Below are 21188 nucleotides of genomic sequence, written 5' to 3'. Positions count from 1 at the left end.
AACCCAACGGACAGAAGGAACAGGTCAGAGTACGAAGCCTGCCTGGGTCAGTCTGGAGTATGAGAATGACCCGACGGCCCTCTTTACTGATCTTGCGCAGGACTCTGGACAAGAGGTAGAGGGTAAAATACGTAAAGAGACGAAGCTGGGGTCAAACATGAACCAGTGTGTCTACCGCAAAACCTGAGGATTGTGGACCACGGTTGGACAGCTGAAATAGTCTGCCTCGCAGTTTTCACATCTAGGATGTGGGCTGCGGATACGGTGGACTAGGAGTCCCTTGTCCACTGAAGAATGTTGAGCCGCCAAGATTGCCAGGCGGCTGAGTGTCCCGCCCTGGAAGCTGATGTAGGAAAAACGCTGTCACGTTGTCCGACTGGACTCGAATGTGCCTAGCCGCCAACAGATGGTGAAGGCTTAGAGAGCTAGAATACAGCTCTGATTTCCAGCACATTGATCCAGAGGGCTGATTCGGACAGAGTCCAAGCGCCCTGCGCTCCACGGTGGAGATATACTGCTCCCAAGGCGGATAGACTAGCATCCTGGTGAGGCTCACCCGGGACGGGGCCAGGAAGGAGCGCTCCTGAGACAGAGTGGCCGAAGCCACCACTGAAACGAGCTTCTGGTCAGTGGCGAAGCCACCACCCCGTGGGAGGAGGGAGTTCGCTTGTACAGCGGAAAACATCCAATCTCAGAGGACGCAGGAGAAACTGGGCAAGGAATCGCTTCCATTGATGCCACCGTCTGACCAGCACCTGTATATGGTGTCTGATAGAACGACGCCGACCGCCAGCGGAGGGACTACTGATCGACTAAGAGCAGCTTCACAAGTGCCGATAGAGACTCGAATTGCGTCCCTGAGAACCTCTGGTTCGAAGTCAGAGTGGACTTGGGCAGAAAGACAAGCCACCCGAATAGGTTAGAGTGGCGAGAGTGAGCGAAGCACTCTAAGAGTCAGCACTGGATGAAGCCCCGACAAGAAGGCCGTCCAGGGCAAAAGATCACTGCCAATCCCTAGGGGTGCAGGACCCTAATCACAGCTGCCCCAATGAGAATACTCGAGGGGCCGTGGCTAACCCCAAGGGAAGAGCCACGAATTGGACCACTCCGATTGTCAAAACGTAGACAACGCTGGTGTGAAACTGCGATTGACCCCTGCAGATAGGCATCTCTGATGCCGATGGCTGCTAGGGAATCTCCTTGGGTTCTTGATTGATCCGGTGAAAAACACACGGAACAAGACCGAGACTCCATGTGAAAACGCCACACCTGACTATGCTTGAAAAGCTAAAGATCCAGGTCGGAAGGCACCGCCCTCTTCGGGGACTAGGAATAGATTTAAGCAAAAATCTCAGAACCGTTCCCAGTCGGGAACCGGTACAATTACTCCATTGGTCTGCAAGAAATGTCACGGCCTGTGAGAAGGCGGCGGCCTTGGAGCCGGGAGTAGTTGACAGAAAAAATCTGTTTGGCGGGTGGACAGAATTCCATCCTGTAGCCATGGGAGATAAAATCCCGCCCCCACTGAACGGAGACGTGTTAGAACCATACGTCGCCAAGTGGAGAGAGCCTGCCACCGACCAAGGAGGTTGTTGGCGTGGCTAGATAGCTCGGAGGAAGCTGGCTCAGTGGCAGCATCTCCTGCGGTCTTCTGAAGACGCAGCTTCGAGCCATTTGGTTCTATGAACCTAGGCCGAGCTAGAGGACGATCAGATGGAGGAACGGAAACCACCGAAACCTCAACTGATTCCTGCCCTGGACAGGTTCCCTGGTTTAGGATTGTGGCGAGGAAGCACACTCCCCGCCAAGAGCTTCCTTAATTTCACGCAGCTTGGTTCCGGGGAAACTGGGCCCACCAAGGGGGAGCCCAGCCAGGAACCTCCATAGAGGCATCTGCCTTCCAATTTCGAAGCCACAGGAGCCTGCGGATAGCGAGGAAGGTAGCCCAGACCACCGCCGTGCGGCGTCTAGCATGGCAGACCTGGCAGAGGACCACCTGAAGTGAATGAGCCCACTTCTTGACCACCATGGGTGGACAGGGGAAACACAGTCCTCAGAAACACGCTTCATCTCAGAGCGGAGTGAGGTCCAGTATAAAATTAATGTACGGTAGAATCCTATAGAGGTGCCGTCAGCCACTGATACAACTAACCGGGCAGTCTAGACCGGAGTGGCTACCCTCTCTGAAGGGAGGGGGAGACAGGCAGCAGAACCCCGCTGTGGGGTCTGCAGGATAGGCTGTGGGCTTGGACGCAGCGGCCTGAAAACTGGAGTGGTTAAGTAACACACTCCTTGACCTGCTAAAGGTAAACTGTGCCTTTCTGCCAGCGGGGAATACTCCCCTGATCAGGCGGACACAAGAATAATGGACGCAAGCCAATCATTCGCATCTGCGTCACCTACGGACGGATCAATGTACATAAAGTAGCGTCCGTGTCCGCGGTAGAGACATCTTCCTCGTCCGGTGAATCAGCTCGTAATCGGAGCTGCGGGACGGGGAGGACAGGGGACCCTGCGTCTCCCTGTCAGGAGAACGGGGTCTGAGCCCAGAAGGAGAGTCCTTTGTGAGCTTGGCCGAGCGAGCAGAAAACGCCCTGAGAGGGGAACTGCATGCTCAGCAGATGCCGGGACAGCCGACCCCTGGAAATAGGAATCCTATGGGGGTCAGCCACCAAAACCGGAGCAGCTGGAGGGACCATTAATGAGCCCCCATGCTGAGGGGCCACAGTGGTTAGGAGCTCGGTATAGGATAATAAAGAAACAGCCTGCAGCCTCGCTCTGTGAGACATGCTGCAGAGGTGGGGGCTCTGTCCAGCATGGGTAGAATACCCAAGACAGGGGTTCAGCCTGGGGGGACTCCCACCTAAGAACCATTACAGTGTGCCGGTTCAGGCAATATGAGGTTACATGCAGCACATGTAGAACCTTGTAGCTTAGCTGCTAGAGTGAGACATGCTGCTGAGGGGGAGATTCTATGATAAAGAATTAACTCCTTCAGCATGCCTGAGAGTGTCATGCTGCTGAGGAGGAGATTCTATGATAAAGAATTAACTCCTTCAGAATGCCTGAGAGTGTATAAAAAGTGCACAACCAGGGGTTGTGACTTATCAGGCCATATTATGAGTGCCCTCCGGATTCCAAGCCTGGACCCTCAGCCAGTATTCACTCCCTGTGCTGCAGGGCAGCCAGCGCCGACCAGTGTACTAAGACGCTGGAAAATGGCGCCAGAGTGAGGGGGGGAGGCGGGGGTTAACCCAGGAGCGGGAATCGGAGGGCGAAGGAGATGTACAGGGGAGGGAATCATCACCTCAAAACGGAGCGTCCTCCCCTGTGCAGAGCGGCCGGCGGGCGGCTCTGCAGCGTCCCCCTGCATGCCTGACATGCAGGGGAACGAAACGAAACTAGGCCGCGGCTGAAGCCGGGGCCTAAAGTTATGCATGCGGCCGAAAATCAGGCCTCATCGGCGCGGTTCTCAGTAAAAACTGTGGAACCGGCCGGAAACACAGTAAACAAAGCAGCATTATTCAGCAATCACTGTCCCCCCCAATAAAAGTGCCCCACATGCAGAAAGACCCTCTGAATAAACGTCTCTATACTTAGCTTTGAGACGCAGGGTCCAGTCCCTGGGTGGGGTGGGGGTCAGTGCTCCGTCCAGCAGGGTCCTGCACAAGGGCTGCGGATGGAGGCCGGTCTCCTGCAAGGCAGTGAGAACCGTGTTGGCTCCCACTTCAAATCAGAGCCCCTAAGGGATGTTGAAGGAGCGCGGCATGAAGGGCTCCTGCCCTGAAGTCAACCTTAACAGCACTGCCGCCAGGGGAGTGTGAAGGGACATGCCGGGGGTCCAGTGGACCCGCTTTTCTTCCAAATCTTTGTAAAAAATGAAAAATCAAAAAGGGATGCATGTGTGTGTGTGGATCCTCCTGACACAAAGCAAGAAACTGGCTAGAACTGGCTAGCAGGGGGTGTATATGCTAGGAGGGAGGAGCTACACGTTTTGAGTGTAGTAACTTTGTGTGTCCTCCGGGGGCAGTAGCTATACACCCATGGTCTGGGTCTCCCATAGGAACGATAAAGAAAGGAGCCTTGACTATCAGCAGAGATGCTTTGTTCTTGGCTTCATATGCTTCCAGGATGGGGAATGAATCCAGCGGACATCAGTCACCTCAGAGGAAGAGAGACCTTGGCGAGGTCCTTCTTAAATGATGAATAGGGAATCTGACAGTCTGAAGGACACAGTCACTTTCAGGTAGTGATATACCACTCTGACCAGGTATAAACAGTGTAAGGATTTCTCCTGACTTGAGGTTTTGAAGCCATGAAATTCTGGAAAAGAACATAGAGAGTTGAGACCTGGCCCTTGAGGGAGCTGAAGGCTAAACCGGATCCAAGACCCAACTGCAGGAATGCATTAAAGGAACATAGGGGAGACTACATGAGATACGCAACAGTGGAAGAAAGCCTTCCAGGTGTGATGGTAGATACAAAACGAAGATGGTTTTGTGCCTGGATTATAGTTTGCGCAACCTCATCAGAAAACCCTGAAGATTTTAGTAACGGGCCTTCAATAGACATGCCATTTAATGAAGTGACTAAGAATAGGGGTAGTAGAAAGGACCTTGGGAGAGAAGATATAGTTGATCTGGAAGTGTTCACAGGATATCTGTGTGGAGGTTTACCAATTCCGTGTATAGCATGATCTTCTGGACCAGTCCGAGGCCTCAAGATTGACAGGGATCCAGCTTGACTTGATATTCTTGAGCAGCTTGGGAAGAGGAGGGACGAGTGAGAACAAATAAGGAAGGGAAGAAGGCCTTCTCCTACTCCGAAAACCTACAAAGATGTTGTCCAGGGATTGAATGACCACTATTCCCCTGATATACAGAAGAGCAATGACGGCAACCTCTGTGCTCACCTTGAGAGTTGTAGCCAGTCCAACATGGGGCCACAAACTGAAAAAGGGACAGATTGATGGCAAAAAGGAGAATTTTCTGATAAGCTGGGATAATGTGAATGTGAAGAAATGCATCCTGAATGTCCACCAAAGAAAGAAATTCTCCACGTTCCATAGAGACAACAGTTGAACAAAGGGGATGCATCTAGAGACAACAAACTTGTTCAGCAATGTATTCTCTGGAATGGGACAGACTGAACCTTTTTTCTTGACAAAAAAGGTTGATAAAAAACTTGAACCCTTCCTATGTAGGAATCAAAGACATCTGATGGAGAAGCAAGGAAAATCTAACTGAAAGAGATGGTCTCTCTGACCAGGCATCATTGACTGCAGGGAGCAACATATCCCAGAACAGGAGGAGAGGGATCCCGGATGAGGTCTACCCCATCATGCATATAGGAACCTGTTGCTTCTGGAAGGTGAAAACTTGTACTGCATGTATTAGCTGGTCTGTTCTTTTCTTGAGGAATAGGAAACCTCTCTTGCCAGATAGCGAGGAACTGATGAAAGGAGTGAAACTGAGGCTTTTGGTCAGATGAAGATCGAGAAGATTTCATTTCTCAGAGTAGGATACTCTTACCACCTCTAGCATCTGAAAAGACCTACACCAGCGTCTCCCTGAAATAATGATAGGTGCAGACTGGAATGTTCATGAGGGAATTTTTGGATGCACGGTCCATGTTCCATGCCTTGAGCCAAAAGATAACCACCATATTGCTGGAAGCTTGCACAGACCAGCTAGCTGCTTAAAGAAAGGCAGGACAGAGGTACTTAATCACGTGGGCAATTTGATCTGCGAAGTCTGTCAGCCCAGATGATTGAGTCCCAGATTTGATACCTTAACACAGATGTTTTACATAGCCCATGACTGCTTTGGCTACCCAGGTAGCTGCAAGGACTGGACTCAGGGGCCAAATCTGCAGCCTAAAGTGCAGAGTTGGCCATGGATTCCACTCGTCGATCTGTAGGATATTTTAGAGAGGCTACATTAGAGCAGTAGGATCGTGGACCTTAGCAGTCTGGGCAAGAAAAAAGGCTAGAAATAAAGATAAAAATAAAGAAAAAAAAGAAGATTAAAGAAGACGACAGAGTACAAACGCCACAGGTATGGGGGGGACTAAGCACAAAGCAAAAGATCCACAGGTCTGTACCAGTGCTGTAATGCCAACTGCATTAGGAGAAGAGAGGATACAGACTAACCCCGGTCAGAACTGTGCTCTCTGTCTTTTTTGTTGAGGAAACAATGTGTCCCACCCCCCCTCTGTTACCCTATCTGAGAAGACAAAATGATGATTAGAAAAATAAAAAAAAAAAAAATACCCCATATGGCAGTAACCAGTCTGGAGCTCCAGATCCGTGTGTCCCTCCTAATTAACATTAAGCTAAACTGAATAACTTGGTTACCACTAGGTGGGTGTATACAGCGGAGGAGCTAACGTTTTTGGTTAGGGTGTAAATCTTCGTGGCAGTCTCCTGGTGGCAGCAGTGCACACCACATGATTTCTTGTGTCCCCAAATGAAATTGCAGAACTTCTTCTACCCAATGTAATGTTAAATGTAAACACACATGGCATTCATGTGTTGTCCGTGATTTTCACAGGTCAATAACATTGTATGGGCAATGCTAATCAATAACTGGAATCAAAATCAGACATGTTTTTTTTTTATCTTTTGCGGACATACGGACATGTGCATTGCACCATAAACTAATGTGTACGTTTTGCATCCATTAAAAAATGGATGGCACACATATGTGAAAAACAGACATCTGAATGAGGTCTTAAGACCCCATAGACATCAGACTAATGTCAATATGCACAGGTTCGACCAACACTCCAATGATTATGAGTGTGCTGTCGACTGAAGTTCTGTAGAGATGTTGATGGGCATGTCCAATTTCAGACATCTGATTTCACATTGCTGATTTCTTTGTTCTCTTGGAGGTAAGCCATCAGGAGATTTTTCTTTTTGGCTTCCTGATAGAGAAAACAGGAGCACTCCTGTGTATAGGAGAAATGTCCAAAATGTCTGTTGGCCAGAAGATAGGCAGAGGCATTTTTCAGCATCTAGCCATATAATGTGTATTGGGCGCTTTACTCTAAAAACCGATACAAATAGGATAAGATACGGTTTTATTTTGTTTTTTATTTTAGAAAGTTTTCTCGTGTTCAAAAATGCTACAAAATATTGGTTATGGTGTATATTTAAAATTGGAAATAGTTTTAAATTTAATAAAAATTAATTGAACAGGAAAAAAATGCTCAAAAATGACGTAGTGTAAGGCCTGTTTCACATGTCAGTAAAAAACACAGATGTTTTTCACTGATGGGTAAAAAATGCATATGTCCCTCCATGTTCCGTGATTCACGGCACACGTGGGTTGTCCATGTGCAATCCATAATACGTTATCCGTTATTGCACATGGACATATACTCAGCTGTCCCCGCTCCTGCGGTCGGTGGTGCTAAACTCTCCGACTCTGCTGTGTTTCCGCCCCCGCTGCAGCTACTTCCGGGTCGGCTGTTCCTGCATACATGAATATGCTTGAGAATAAGCAGCTGGCTCTGAAGCAGAGGTAGCTGAGGCTGGAGACAAGCAGCGCTGGAGAAGATGAGTTAAAAATGCTTTTTATTTTCAATGTCCGTGTTTTTCTGGTACATGTTTCAAGGATCACACCACAGCGTGGTCCGTGGGACATCAGTGATGCCAGAAAAAAACAGACATGTCTCCGTGCGGCAATCACAGACATGCGTGTACACCACACGGAAACACGGTCAGTGAAAAATCACTGATGTGTGTGCAGACCCATTGATTTTAATGGGTCTGCGTATGTCCGAGATTCTGGTATGTACTGTATAAAAACTAGCACATACGTTCCAGAATCACTGATGTGTGAAAGAGGCCTAAGGATGACTCATGATGGACTATAGAGCAATACCTGGTTCTTCTCCTTGTCATGTTCTTGGTGAAGTAGATGGATGCGCTTTCCCCACTTTTCTTCCTTCAAGGAAAAAACAGAAATAGAAACATAGATCTGGATCTCACCAAGGACAGCTCCTGCAATGAGTTTGTATGTTTTCCCCTGTGTTTGTATGGGTTTCTTCCCACACTCTAAAGATATACAGATAGCGATATAGATTGTGAGTCCCAATGAGGACAGTGATGATCACACCTGTAAAGTGCTATGGAATTAATGGAGCTATATAAGTGAGTAAAATAAATGTGTAGAACAATTGTAGAAAGTGTAATATGAGATGAATAAGGTACCTGAATTTCAAGCAGCTCCTTCACACTCTGAATGTCATGTGGACATTTGGATTTGCCCTCTTCTGTATCACTTGGTGGACTCTCCTGAAGAACGCCAAGGCCAGATCTCCTGTGCAGACCATCCTTCCTAATGTCATGGAGCTCCTGAAATCGACATTGATATCTGTGAGCTCAAAATACGCTACAAGCATCACTGAGATTCAATTAATATTCTCTGGAACAACATTATTTATGTTGTGTCTTCCTTTATCAAGGAAATGCTGCGTGAGCGCACAACCCCGGGGCTGCAAAGTGACAGTGCAGATCACAGAGCCAACATGCTGCACATGAAAACATTGCCAATGAGCATACTAAAACTGGCAATGCAAGTTAAAGGTGTCACAGCAGAAAGCTTATAGGGACCCTGTGAAGTTCTACATATAGTCTGATCTGTGCTATAGAGAAGGAGAAGCTGAGCGGAATGATGTATAGATTTGTGGGAAAAGATTCAGTAGAACTTGTATTTTATTCACTGGTGTTTATATGTCTACTAGAAGGTGGCTCGATTCTACGCATCGGGTATTCTAGAATTTACGTATTCTGTAGTTCATGTATGATTTTTGTTATATATATATATATATATATATATATATTTATGTTGTTGTGTGTAGTTACCAAGTGTTTGTGTAGGGCGCTGTACATGTTCTGGGTGTTGTCTGGGTGTGGCGGGGGGTGAGAGCGTTATTGTATGTGTGTTGCGTATGTTGCGTTGTTTGTGGAGCGCTGTGTGTCTGTAGCGTTGTGTGTGTTGCGCGGTTTGTGTGGGTGTGGTGTGTTTTGGGGGGAGGTATGTTTTGTGCAATGTGTGTGTTGTGCGGTATGTGCGTATATTTATGTATGCCGCGGTGTTTGTGTGTTGGGTGTTGTGTGTGTGCGGCGTTGTCTGTGTGTGTGGGTGTCTGTGTATGGCGGTGTTTGTGGTTCCCAGTGTGTGTGTGGTGTGTTGTGTGTGTTGGGGGGAGGTGTGCACCTCCCATCGTGCTCCATCCCCCATGCTGCGCACCCCCCATCGTGCCCCATCCCCCATGCTGCGCACCCCCCATCGTGCTCCATCCCCCATGCTGCCCACCCCCCATCGTGCTCCATCCCCTATGCTGCGCACCCCCCATCGTGCTCCATCCCCCATGCTGCCCACCCCCCATCGTGCTCCATCCCCTATGCTGCGCACCCCCCATCGTGCTCCATCCCGCATGCTGCGCACTCCCCATCGTGCTCCATCCCCCATGCTGCGCACCCCCCATCGTGCTACATCCCCCATGCTGCGCACCCCATGGTGCTCCATCCCCCATGCTATAATAGTTCTCCTATTATACTCAGAGAGGAGTATAATAGGAGGACTATAATAGGAGCAGTAGTCCTGGGGGGAGAGGAGTATAATGCCGGCTCCCTGCACATGTGTACCGGGAGCCGGTGTACGCTGGTAACTATGATACACATCGGGTAACTAAGGGACCTTAGTTACCCGATGTGTATAATGGTTACCAGCGTTCACCGGCTCCGTCAAGATCCCAGCATCGCAAGGGCATGTCTGGCGCTGCTGGGATCGTGACGGAGCCGGTCTACACTGGTAACTATGATACACATCGGGTAACTAAGGGACCTTAGTTACCTGATGTGTATAATGGTTACCAGCGATCACCGGCTCTGTCACGATCCCAGCATCGCAAGGGTATGTCTGGCGCTGCTGGGATCGTGACGGAGCCGGTGTACACTGGTAACTGTGATACACATCGGGTAACTAAGGGACCTTAGTTACCCGATGTGTATAATGGTTACCAGCGTTCACCGGCTCCGTCACGATCCCAGCATCGCAAGGGTATGTCTGGCGCTGCTGGGAACGTGACGGAGCCGGTGTACACTGGTAACTATGATACACATCGGGTAACTAAGGGACCTTAGTTACCCGATGTGTATAATGGTTACCAGCGTTCACCGGCTCCGTCAAGATCCCAGCATCGCAAGGGCATGTCTGGCGCTGCTGGGATCGTGACGGAGCCGGTCTACACTGGTAACTATGATACACATCGGGTAACTAAGGGACCTTAGTTACCTGATGTGTATAATGGTTACCAGCGATCACCGGCTCTGTCACGATCCCAGCATCGCAAGGGTATGTCTGGCGCTGCTGGGATCGTGACGGAGCCGGTGTACACTGGTAACTATGATACACATCGGGTAACTAAGGGACCTTAGTTACCCGATGTGTATAATGGTTACCAGCGTTCACCGGCTCCGTCACGATCCCAGCATCGCAAGGGTATGTCTGGCGCTGCTGGGAACGTGACGGAGCCGGTGTACACTGGTAACTATGATACACATCGGGTAACTAAGGGACCTTAGTTACCCGATGTGTATAATGGTTACCAGCGTTCACCGGCTCCGTCACGATCCCAGCATCGCAAGGGTATGTCTGGCGCTGCTGGGAACGTGACGGAGCCGGTGTACACTGGTAACTATGATACACATCGGGTAACTAAGGGACCTTAGTTACCCGATGTGTATAATGGTTACCAGCGTACACCGGCTCCGTCACGATCCCAGCAGCGCAAGGTTATGTCTGGCGATGCGTGAGGAGGGCCGGGGCGAGCGGCCAATCCATGCGGAGGGCGGGGCCAGGCCGAGGCGAGCGACCAACCCGTGGGGTGGCGGAGCCGAGGCGAGCGGCCAATCCATGCGCGGGGGCGGGGCCATGGCGAGCCCAGCGGCCAATCAGCTTTGTGTCACCGTAAGGACACAATTTTGAAGCAAGACAGACAGACAGACAGAATAAGGCAATTATATATATAGATGAGTCCAGTGGGCGGTCCTACTCAGTGATTGGCAGCTATCTATATGCACAGTCATACAGGGAGGACTGTCAATCACTAGTAGGACCGCCCACTGGACTCCTATCCATACAAACACCACAGATTGCAGTGAACAAAATACAAATTATATAGAAAGCTTTCCCACATAAATGTGCACCAATCCGATCAGCTGCTTGTCCTCGGTAACATCCAGTCTGCGGATCAGTTACCATTTTCACAAGTCAACTTCCCTTTAACTATTTCCCTCCACTCTCTCATGATCATGACCTTGCATGTTTATTGTCAAGGCACATGGGGAAAACATTAATTGTCCTAGCAATGAACTATACATTGCAGGTTATAGCAGTTACTAGCTTACCTATCAACTGAGGACTGCAACATTTAACCAACTATGAAGAAGCTAATTTCTCAGTCTAACTGAAGGGTGCTTTGGCTAAAAGCATACTGTGATTATATGTAACTCTCTAAGTCATGTTCTGTAGGGGCATGTTAATTTTGCCCCTTCAGCACGTCGTGTGGCTTGCACATCCATAAAGCATCATGTTGAAATCTAGCTCGGGATGTCTCCAATTATCCCTGAAATGGTCTGGTCTGTGCAGGTAAAATGAGATCAAATATCTAATAAATAAGACTTTTTTTATTAAATGAAACCAGAAATGGATGCTTACATGTTCCAAACAGGCGTTCTTAGCTGACACTTCTTTAAGCTCTTTCATAAACATCTCCCGTACTTTGTTCAATTCATCTTCAAATTTTTCTCTTTCTTCTTTTTTCCAATCGTCAAACTTTTTCAAAACGTCCTGCTCTATTGATTTCTTATGTTCATCTTCCTGGATCTATAGAAAAGGATCCAAACACATTTACAATACAGCAACCAATGACCCCCAGAGTTCCCATGTGGCTGATTTATGGCCTAATGCTGTATGCACACATCCAGGTATCCGTCATACAATATCTCTAGAAATAATACCCCGATATCTTACCTGTGACAGCCTCTCTAAATGAGCCGCTTGTTCTGCCTCCAGCTGACTCTTGGTAAGCTGCAATTCCTCTCTTAGACAGTGTATCTCATACTTCAGCTTATTGCTCGCCTGGATCTCCTGCTTTCCTTTATAAAGAAAACAGACCATTAGTATTTGCATCTGACGGTTACCCTCATTCTTTTCCACATATGCATAGCATTCCCTGTGAAAAACAGATTACCTAACGGGTACTTTGCACGCTGAGACATCACTAGCCGATTGTAGCGATGCCGAGCGCGATAGTCCCCGCCCCCGTCGCAGATGTAATATCTTGTGATAGCTGCCGTAGCAAACATTATCGCTACGGCACCTTCACATGGACTTACCTGCCCTGCGACGTCCCTCTGGCCGGCGACCCGCGTTCCTTCCTAAGGGGGCTGGTCGTGCGGCGTCACAGCGACAACACACGGCAGGCGGCCAATAGAAGCGGAGGGGCGGAGATGAGCGGGACGTAACATCCCGCCCACCTTCTTCCTATCTCATTGCAGGCAGGACGCAGGTAAGGAGATGTTGCTCGCTCCTGCGGCTTCATACACAGCGATGTGTGCTGCCGCAGGAACGAGGAACAACATTGTACCTGTCGCTGCAGCGAAATTATGGAAATGACCGACACTACACAAATCACCGATTTTCGACGCTTTTGCGATCGTTTATCGATGCTTCTAGGCTTTACACGTTGTGACGTCGTTACCGGTGCCGGATGTGCGTCACTTTCGATTTGACCCCGACGAGATCGCAGTAGCGATGTCGCAACTTGCAAAGTACCCCTTAGGATCACACTTTCAACTTATTCATCTATCATAAAGCATGTTACACAAAAAAAACAAACAAAAAAAACCCCAAACAAACTATAAATTAACCCCTTCACGACCAGCGATTTTCTGTTTTTTTCTCCCCTTCTTCCAAGAGTCATAGCTTTTCTATTTTTTTCTGTCAATATAGCCACATGAGGGCTTGTTTTTTGCAGGATGAGTTGTACTTTTGAACGGCACCATTCATTCTGCCCCATATTGTACTGGAAAATGGGAAAAAGTTCCAAGTGGGATGAAATTGTCAAAGTGCCATTTCACAATTTATTTATTTTTTTTTTTTTTTACTATGTTAAATATATGGTAAAAGTGACTAGGTCATAGGGTTCCTCACGGACCGTATGGGTTCATAGATACCAAACATGTATAATTTTACTTTCATCTAAGTGGTGAAAAAATAAATTCAGAAGTTTGTGAAAAAAAAAAAATTTGTGCTTTTGTCACCGTTTTCCGAGACCCGTGGCGTTCTTATTTTTCGGGATCTGAGGCTCAGTGACAGCTTATGTGTTGCATCTTGAGCTGGCGTTTTTAATTATACTATTTTTGAGTAAATGCGATGTTTTGATCCCCTGTTACTGCATTTAATGCAATGTTGTAGCGACCAAAACAAATGTAATCCTGGAGTTTTGATTATTTTTTTTTCTTGCTATACCTTTAACTGATCAGATAGATTTTATATTGTAATAGATTGGGTATTTCTGAATGCAGTGATACTTAATATATGCATTTGTTTTTGTTTATTGTTTTATTTTCAATTGGCCAAAAAGGGGGGAGATTTGAACTTTTAGGTTTTTGGACTATTTTCATATTTTTAAAAACTTTTATTGATTTATTTTTTTACATTTTGTATTGATTTTATTAGTTCCGTTGGGGGACTTTATGCCTGCACTATCCAATCGCTTCTGCTGATCAGAGCGATGCTTCAGCACCACTCTGTACAGCAGAAATGTTGATCTCCTGTGAGTGTCGGTGCTCTGCCGACATTCTCAGAAATTGAGTCATAAAAGCCACAGGGGTCATCATCTGACCCCATGCGGTCATGGCAACCTATTGGCGCCCAGTGATAAGATCACAGAGCCACAGATGGCAGCGGGCAACAGTGCGATCTCTGCCGCTGCGTGTTACATCGCACGAGCAGAGTTTGATAGCACGATCTAAGGGGTTAACAGGTGCGGGGGTGGATAGGAAATCTACCTGCGCCCATTAGTTGCACATGTCTGCTGATCAAATCAGCAGACATGTGTGGAGAGTAAACGGACAGACATGGCCAAGGAGATTATATATATATATATATATATATATATATATATATACACACACGTTCATAGTCATGTAGGGGTTAATTTTAAAACTCCTTTTAGTAAGTAAGCCATAAAGAAATTATTAAAGGTCCTAAGACACTTTGTTACGACTCTTCTTTCCTATACCAGTAACACAATGGACCTGTTATGGAAACCTGAGGGGATTTTAGTGGAGAAACAAACATGGCCAGCTAGTATTCCTGTGGATTGTATTCAACCATACCCCACAACATGGGCATAAAGGCAATTGATTACTTTTTGACATCTAGGGGTCTACAGTATCGGCACAGCTATGCGTCCTTGGTCGTGTCTGTCCCTTTAATGCGGGCTCGCAACTTAATATGGATTTAATCTGAATCACTGTAAATGATGGAAGCTCTGTACTGACTACTATTTAACATGAGTTTAAATAGGATTGGCCGATTCTGAACACAACCACCTCCCCAATTATAAGAGGGTGTTCACACTTTTGCAACCACATTTTCGCTTTGTATTTTTATTTCCCACCTCAAAAAGATTTGTTTTGTTTCTCAATGCATTTGTACAGATTAGAAGTGACATTCCAGGATGAAAAAGTTCTGATATGATTTTTCAACATGACAATAACCTGGCACTTTAAAGGGGACAAATCTCTACTGGACAGATAACGGAGGTCGCTGCTCCATAATTTCCAGTCCACTGACAATGAAAGGAGTGGAGGAGTGCATGCTCGACCTGCACTCCATTCATACAGGGTTCTGCAGTGCCCCTACCTCATGATTAGTGGAGACCCCAGCAGTCAGACCCTAACTCATCAATACGCTATCCCTTATGCCATCGATAGATGATAACATATATTTGGTTCACCACTTTTAAACTTCTTTTAGCTTTTAAAGGTCTTCTCTACTGGATGATACATACATCTGACAAAGTAATCTGGACCACTTCCTCACTATTAGTATACAAAAAGGCCTCAATGTCATTATTCTGGCTCCATAACAATCTTAGGCGGGCTTTACACGTTGCAACATCGGTAACAGTATATCGTCGGGGTCACGTCGTTAGTGACGCACATCCGGCGCCGTTGTGTAAACCCTAGGAGCGACGATCACCGATCGCAAAAATCGTTGATCAGTGACACGTCGCTCCTTTACATAATATCATTACTGCTGCCGGTACGATGTTGTTTGTTGTTTCTGCAGCACCACACATCGCTATGTGTGACACCACAGGAGTGACGAACATCTCCTTACCTGCGTCCACAGGCAATGCGGAAGAAAGGAGGTGGGCGGGATGTTATGTCCCGCTCATCTCCACCCCTCCGCTTCTATTGGCCGGCCGCTTGGTAACGTCGTGGTGACGCCAAACACACCTCCCCCTTGAAGGAGGGATTGTTCGGCAGTCACAGCGACGTCACTGACCAGGTAAGTGCGTGTGAAGCTGCTGTAGCGATAATGCTCGCTACGGCAGCAATCACGACATATCGCATGTGCGACGGGGGTGGGTGCTATCGCGCTTAACATCGCTAGCAATTGCTAGCGATGTCGCAGCGTGTAAAGCCCGCCTTAGTCTTATGAAGACTATTGCATACACAAAGTATTGGGACTCCAAAGCACAGGAAATACACTTAATTTCACTGCAACCAAGATGAGGCTGCCACTTCCTCATTGATAGACTGGCTCCTACATATGTGCCTTCAATCGGGGGGAGGCGGAGGAACCATTCCCCTCGTGAGTACGATTACAGCGATAACAAACATGCCCAGTTGTTTTTATTATTTTACTGATGAAATAAAAAAATCTGAAGTTTACAAAACAAATCTTGGAGGTTGTGTCACCATTTTCCAAGACCCATAACTAGTGATGGGCAGACTTACAGATACCCGGAATCGGCGGATCCAACCGGTTTAAAGAAAAAGAAAAAAAAAAAAAAGAAACCACAACAAAAAAAACAAGCAACGATTTGGGCCTGGAATTAATCCCGGATATGTGGCCAGATGCCAGTCACCATATATGTCTATGGGGACCAGAATCCGGCACTTTAAAATGGTGGTCGATGGGATATGGGGATTTGAGAAGGCGTGTTATAGTTACTGAGTCTCCACGAGGATCTAATACTACTTCCGGGCCCACTCATTATCCTTCATACATATTCATTGCTTCCCCCACCCACCGTCAGTCCCCGCGTCTCTGATTATTTGCAGTCAGACGCACCCCCTCCCTGCGTGACAGTGTGTTTGACTGCAACCAGAGGCGCTGTGTGTGTGTGTGTGTGTGTATCTCTATTGCTGTAAAAATAATAAAAAAAAAAAATGTGGAAGGGTCCCCCCATATTATAATAGCTAGCTCAGATAAAGCATACGGCTCCAGGCTGCAGGCCCCAGCCGTGCGCTTATCTTGGCTGTGTATCAAAATAAGAGAAACCACATGCAGCTTTTTATTTATTTTTTTAATAATTTAAATAATTGACAAAAAAACAGCATACAATCACCCTCGAATTGTGATACCCAGCCATGATAAAGCTGACAGCTGGGAGCTGAGATTAGACCCCCCCCATTATTAATCTGTAAGTAAAAAGAAACTAATACAAACACAGAAAAAATCCTTTATTTGAAATAAAATACAAAAAAGAAAACACCCTCTTTTAATCCTTTATTAACCACCAAAACACCCAGGTCCGACATAATCCACACGAGGTCCCACGACGATTCCGGCCCTGCAACATCTAGTGACAGCGTACCTAGAACATGACTGCCTGCTGTGAGCTTCAATCAAAGAATGAGCCACATGATGAGCAGTAACATCACTCAGGTTATTTGCAGTCACAACTGGAGGTTCCCGCAGTCCTCCATGCTATGATCCGATGTTCAATGACTACAATGAGCACAATCCACCAGAGTCGTAGGTAATAACGTACCGATCGCAAACCCTGAACTTAACACCACACTAGAAGTAGCCGGGCACCATATCTGACAATCCTAGATGCCTCAAACCCAGCCGGAGGACTACATAACCTACAAGGCAGAAAGTGAAAAGAAACTATCTTGCCTAAGAACAGATTTCCCCAAAGAAAATAGGCAGCCTCCCACATTTATGGACTGTGAGCGAAGATGAAAAGACATACAAAGTAAGAGCAAGATGGAGCAAAGAGAGGCCACTCTATACTAAATACAAAAGACAGGATAGGGAACTCTTGCAGTCGGTATGAAAAAACCCTATCAAAACTTCCTACAAGAAGAAAAAGAGGAGTAATCTAATACTCGCACGTTCACAATCCGTACAAGACCCTGGTGAAATTATAGGAAAAAACTAGCAATTACCCTGCTGACTAACCCTTGCTAATATAAAATGCAAAGGCTGACTAGGAAGATAAATCTTCCTTATCTGAAGGCAGAAACAAAACAGGATAGATACAAAAAAAACCTTCAGAGATAATTCACAGAAGCATAAGCAAATAATAATAATAATAATAATGTATTCATTTATATAGCGCTATTAATTCCATAGCACTTTACATACATTGGCAACACTGTCCCCATTGGGGCTCACAATCTAAGGTTCCTATCTGTATGTTTTTGGAGTGTGGGAGGAAACCGGAGAACCCGGAGGAAACCCACGCAAGAACGGGGAGAACATACAAACTCCTTGCAGATGGTGTCCTTGGTGGGAATTGAACCCAGGACCTCAGCGCTGCAAGGCTGCAGTGCTAACCACTGAGCCACCGTGCCGCCCATAATACACAAAAAGTATGAAGCATAACCATAAAGTTAGCTTCTCTTGGTAGTGGGGAAGCCAGAGGGACAAGAGACAGACTCCTATAGTCTCTGAAATTTCAGACAACTGGCAGGGATAAACAGCCTGCACAAACCTATATCCAAAATCAAGGTTTGAGCCGCAAACCAGGTGTGTAGAACTGGGGAACAGAATCTAACCACTAACCTCAGCGACCACAGGAGGGAGTCCAAGAGCGGAACTCCACCAGACAGTATTCACAACACCTCCACCTGTGATTGCAGGTAACCTCGCCTGAGGTCACTCAGTTCAATGAGGTCACGTTTAAAGCTGCTGTATTCTCCCCCTTATATTTCTTAGTTTTGCCCGTTGCCGGAGCAGTCTGAGAGCTGATTTGCGAGAGTCTGACCCCACCATTCATATAATGATGACCTATCAATGGTTTAGTCATCAACAACCTCTTCAATAGATCTTTGATGAACACATACAAAAAAATCAAAAATAAATAAAAAAAAAAATCAAAAAAAAAAAATCACATTTTCCACAAAATATCAAAAGTACACTTACAAATGGTCCTTTATCAGTCATTTTTAGAAATTCTGTCTAATTATTCCTGTGTCAGCAACTGAGGCCGAAAATATTTGGGGACATAAAATAGGTGACAGCTAGCTTGGTGGAAGTGTCCTCAAGTACATAGCATTTTATGATCCGCAAAGAGCAGACAATGCACTGACAACCATAAGTCACCGGCTAAGCGTGAAATCTACAGAGTGAAAATGACGGCTTTATTTTTTGTAAAAAATAACACTGCATTAAATTTAATGATATTCAGGGGAGAGAAGGTTTTTCTCTGACCTCAGTTATCTGCCCAACCAGATCTACCTCTTCTGACATACTTGTCATCTTTTTTGTGCTACCAACTAGTATAGCGGCTTTCATGAGAGAGCAGGCTGGCAGAGGACTAACGACATGTTCTGCTTCATCAACAAGGGCATTCATGGCTGATGTAAAAAAGAGTGCCAATGGAGCAGAACTCGTACAGAACAAGCCGCACAGCCATAGTGAGCATTCCTCATAGCATCTTCCTCCACTAAAGAGCCATTTATGTGACACCGGGCTGTTTGTAGAAATGGACACAAAGTGACCAATGTCTGAAGGTTGCTTTTACTGTATAAGCAGAAACTCTGTAGGAAATGCTGCGCGGGCACCAAATGATAGAAATTCTGCCATCACTTCACAAATAAGTGAATAATAACCGAAAACTGCCAAAACTCATTAAATCCTAGATTGCTCCACACATAAAAGTTCTGTCCTGATGTCAACCCATCGTGACAACACCTGTAAGATACCCAACAGCATATATGTACACAAAAAAATAGATCAGCTTTATTAATTATCATATTACTCTATCAAAAGGGTAACAATGTTTTGAACTTCTGTCATTCAGCAAGTTCCATATCTCACCATTCACTACAACTTTGAGCCTCAGATACCATCATCATCTTGTCTATCTTATGCATAAATATAACTTGCAGCTATTTAACATATAATTAGTTATGCAGATTCTTGGCATGTCACTGCATTGTTACTGTTTTGCTCCTGGTGGTGGAAAAATCTTTTTCTTCCTGTATACTACAAATTACAACTTGTTCTCAAATTGCCTAATTGCGTAATCTGTTAAGTCTGTGTGGAAGAATGGGATAAAATCACACCTGAGCAATGCATGCGACTAGTGTCTCCATACAGGAGGCGTCTTGAAGCTGTCATCACCAACAAAGGCTTTTCTACAAAGTATTAAATACATTTTAGTAAATGAGTTCAATACTTTTTCCCTATGTAATTCCTCAATATTAGACAACACTTAATTTATGGACATCTATGGCTTCATTTCCCTGCCTGTGTGAATTGAATGGGTTGTTACCGACATCTGGTGATAAACTCATTTCGATAGCACCTGTATCGATCCAAAAAAATATTAGTATGCACTCAGCCCCAATTTTCTTTAGAGGTGCTAGTGAGGGGACTGTAGTCCACAGCATATATATATATATATATATATATATATATATATATATATATATATATATATATATATAGAAGGGAGTGTGCAGTGTTATCTACGATGGATGGATGGATGGATGGATGGATGGATGGATGGATGGATGGATGGATAGATAGCACCTGTATAAATATATTTACTTTTGAAAATAGGTGACATTTTCAATATACTTATTTCACCCGCTATATATTTTTTGAAAACATGATAATTAATAAAGAGAATACATTTTTTTACTTCATAGACCAGTAATCCCCAACTTTTCTTACCATGAGAGCCACATTCAGTTTTGACAAGTCACATGCCACATCCAGAGTAGAGATATCCGCCTCCCTGCCCCACAGTAGTGACCCCAAAAGTCCCTGTACGGGTGAGTATAAAATGACAATTACCCCATACTACACCAATGTAATGACATTGAGGCAGTATACTTACAAACAGGGTTTCCCACCTCCCCCCTTTCAGTACTCCCACCACACTATCCACTACAAGCACCTCCTGTGACCGTCAGTACCATCCTGTCTGCAGCGAACCATATTTGAAATGGATCTGTCATTATATAAATGTTTTTGCAGTGCTCCTGATCGGTGGGGTTGCGGTCCTCAGACCCCCATGATTAGTAAAATCCTACATGAGCTCCGCACACTCACTCACAGCGCCGTCTACGGACCCACAGACTTACTATTGAGTCTATTGATAGTTCTATGAGTGCAGCATCTGAGGAGTATTTCAACTGATTGTCGGGGTCTCAGGATCTGGACCTTCATCGATCAGGTCATATATAATATATATATATATATATATATATATATATATATATATATATATAAAAAATGATTTAGGCTATGTGCCCACGATGCGTTTTTACATGCTTTTCAGCAGCGTTTTCAACTGCACCTTTTTAATGCCAAAATGCTTGCGTTTTGATTTCCAAGCAAAGTCTATGAGAAATAGGGATTTCTTGTGCTCACCATGCTGTTCTAAACGCTGCGTTTAATTTGCATAATTTTGGGCAAAAACTCAGAGTTCAAAGAAGCAGCATGTCAATTGTGTTTACCATTTGGGCTGCGTTTTGCGAACATTGAAGTCAATGAGAAGTAGCAAGAAGCAAGAAACATCAAAATTCCAGCTTTTACCTGCTTTTTAGCTGCAGAAAACATGCGTTTTGGACTACATAAACGCATGCGTTTATGACATCAAAATAATGGAATGATATGTCCCTTTAC

At 45.8% G+C, this 21188-nt stretch overlaps 1 protein-coding gene across 4 annotated transcripts in view; it reads right to left on the bottom strand.

Annotated features, from left to right (window-relative positions):
* Window positions 1-21188, bottom strand: part of DZIP1 (DAZ interacting zinc finger protein 1) — a 169441-nt gene that overhangs the window by 116599 nt on the left and 31654 nt on the right. For all 4 annotated transcript variants that reach the window (XM_075336751.1, XM_075336752.1, XM_075336753.1 and 1 more), the window contains exons 4-7: window positions 12048-12172; window positions 11733-11900; window positions 8219-8362; window positions 7890-7952 (exon numbers count right to left, since the gene is read on the bottom strand). In XM_075336751.1, coding sequence (XP_075192866.1) covers window positions 7890-7952; window positions 8219-8362; window positions 11733-11900; window positions 12048-12172 — 500 coding nt within the window. The remainder of the gene's footprint in view (window positions 1-7889; window positions 7953-8218; window positions 8363-11732; window positions 11901-12047; window positions 12173-21188) is intronic.

This window comes from Anomaloglossus baeobatrachus, chromosome 2 (assembly GCF_048569485.1).
Source record: "Anomaloglossus baeobatrachus isolate aAnoBae1 chromosome 2, aAnoBae1.hap1, whole genome shotgun sequence".
NCBI classification, from domain to species: Eukaryota; Metazoa; Chordata; class Amphibia; order Anura; family Aromobatidae; genus Anomaloglossus; species Anomaloglossus baeobatrachus.
The sequence above is the reverse complement of the archived record's forward strand: the minus strand, read 5'-3'. Positions and strand labels throughout refer to the sequence as shown.